At 65.0% G+C, this 1,739-nt stretch overlaps 1 protein-coding gene across 1 annotated transcript in view; it reads right to left on the bottom strand.

Moving 5' to 3' along the window:
* Positions 1-4: 4 nt before the first annotated feature.
* RHBDL1 (rhomboid like 1) overlaps positions 5-1,739 on the bottom strand; it is a gene marked incomplete at its 3' end in the record, with an annotated part of 2,191 nt that continues 456 nt past the window's right edge. Inside the window, exons 3-6 of the mRNA XM_029957873.1 lie at positions 1,382-1,606; positions 530-678; positions 334-446; positions 5-84 (exon numbers count right to left, since the gene is read on the bottom strand). Of these exons, the coding sequence (XP_029813733.1) occupies positions 5-84; positions 334-446; positions 530-678; positions 1,382-1,606 (567 nt within the window). The remainder of the gene's footprint in view (positions 85-333; positions 447-529; positions 679-1,381; positions 1,607-1,739) is intronic.

Below are 1,739 nucleotides of genomic sequence, written 5' to 3'. Positions count from 1 at the left end.
GGTGGGCTGAGCAGAGGGCGTAGACCCCCCCTGAGCCCCCGACCAGGGGGGCCCTCATATCAGTGATGGAGACAGTCAGGGAGCCTGGGGGCACAGACAGGGCTCAGCACAGAGCCTCACCCCCACAGCATTAATTAATTACTGTCCACATTAATTAATTAGAGGCTGCATTGCCCCCCAGCCCCCTGCCAAGTGACTCTGGCACTGCAGGGTAGTACCCAGCAAAGCCCTTCACCCCCATCAGACTTGGGGTGCATCTCCCTGTGCCCTCCCTGGGGCTGGGGACAGATGGGGACAGATGGGGACAGATGGGGATGGCCCCCCAGGACCCACCTGCCAGGACCCCGGCCAGGTAGAGGAAGCTGATGCGCAGGATGCCGTGCACCATCTCCAGGGGCACCCCGATCATCAGCTGCAGGAGGGCGTTGAACCCCAGCTGCTCCAGCCTGCCCGGGCACAGGAGGGCACAAGGGGGGCTCAGCCCGTGCAGCCCCCGGGGTGCCCCCGGTGGCCCCCCCGCAGGACCTACCCCACGTGCATGAACATGTAGGTGAGGAAGCGCCAGGCCCTCGCCCGGTGCCCGGGGTGATAAACCAGGGGGCTCTTCATGTACTCGGGGTGGTAGGTCTGCAGCACCCACTTGTTCAGCCGGGCCCCGTAGCAGAGGAACACGATGATCTGTGACAAAGCCCACGGCTGTCACCCCCCAGCACTGCCAAAACACTCCCCCATCCTTCTGTCCTGGGCTGGAGGCACCTGGCCCCTTCACCCCAGGTCTGAGACCCCAGAGGATGCCAGGACATCACAGTTGGGGTCACCTGTCCCCTCTGCTCTGAGTCTGAGCCTCCCATGGGCACTGGCGGTAGAGCTGGGGTCACCCATCCCCTCTTCCCTTGATCTGGGTTCCACATAGGGGCATGAGGACATAACAAACAGGGTCCCTCATTCCTTCACCTCAGATCTGAGCCCCCCAAGGGCACCAGGCCATCACAACCGGGGTCACCCATCCCTTCTGCCCTGGGTCTGAGCCTCTGTGTGGGCACTGGCACATTACAACCCGGGCCACCCATCCCTTTACCCCATATCTAAACCTCTCCATGGTCACCAGGACATCAGAATGGGGTCACCCAGCCCCACTGCCCCGGGTCTGAGTCCCCCATATGGGCACAGAGATGTCACATCCAGCGTCACTGGTCCCTTCATGCCAGACCCGAGCCCCCTAGTGGGCATCAGGACATCACAACCGGGGTCATCCATCCCTCCTTCACTGCAGGTCTGAGCTCCAAATCTCAGAGCCAGAGTCACCCACCCCGTCCACCCCGAGTCTGAGCCTGGCCGAGGTCACCGGGACACTCGGGCGGGGCTCGGCCCTACCCCGCACCTGGGTGAGGGTGACGGCTGCCATGAACACGGGGGGCGGGCAGGTGCGGTGCTGGTAGAAGTACCAGCGCCGGTCCATCTCGCAGGGCAGGATCTCGTAGGCCACGTAGCGGACGAAGCGCTTGTAGAAGCCGAGGCCGGTCTCGTCCAGGAGGACGTCGCGGGGCAGCGCCCGCTGCCCGTTGGCGATGGCGCGTTTGAAGCTGCTCGAGCGCTTGCTGCTGATCTGCGGGGAGAGCCCGGGGGGCCGCGGGGGCCGCGGGGCTTGTGGCCACCCCCTGCCCAGCCACCCCCTCATGCCACAGCCCGGACGAGCCACCTCAAGGCTGTGCCGCCATCCCAAGCCCCTGAGGGACCAC

Source organism: Manacus vitellinus, unplaced genomic scaffold, assembly GCF_001715985.3.
Source record: "Manacus vitellinus isolate BGI_N305 unplaced genomic scaffold, ASM171598v3 scaffold_12_pilon, whole genome shotgun sequence".
Classification (NCBI taxonomy): Eukaryota; Metazoa; Chordata; class Aves; order Passeriformes; family Pipridae; genus Manacus; species Manacus vitellinus.
The sequence above is the reverse complement of the archived record's forward strand: the minus strand, read 5'-3'. Positions and strand labels throughout refer to the sequence as shown.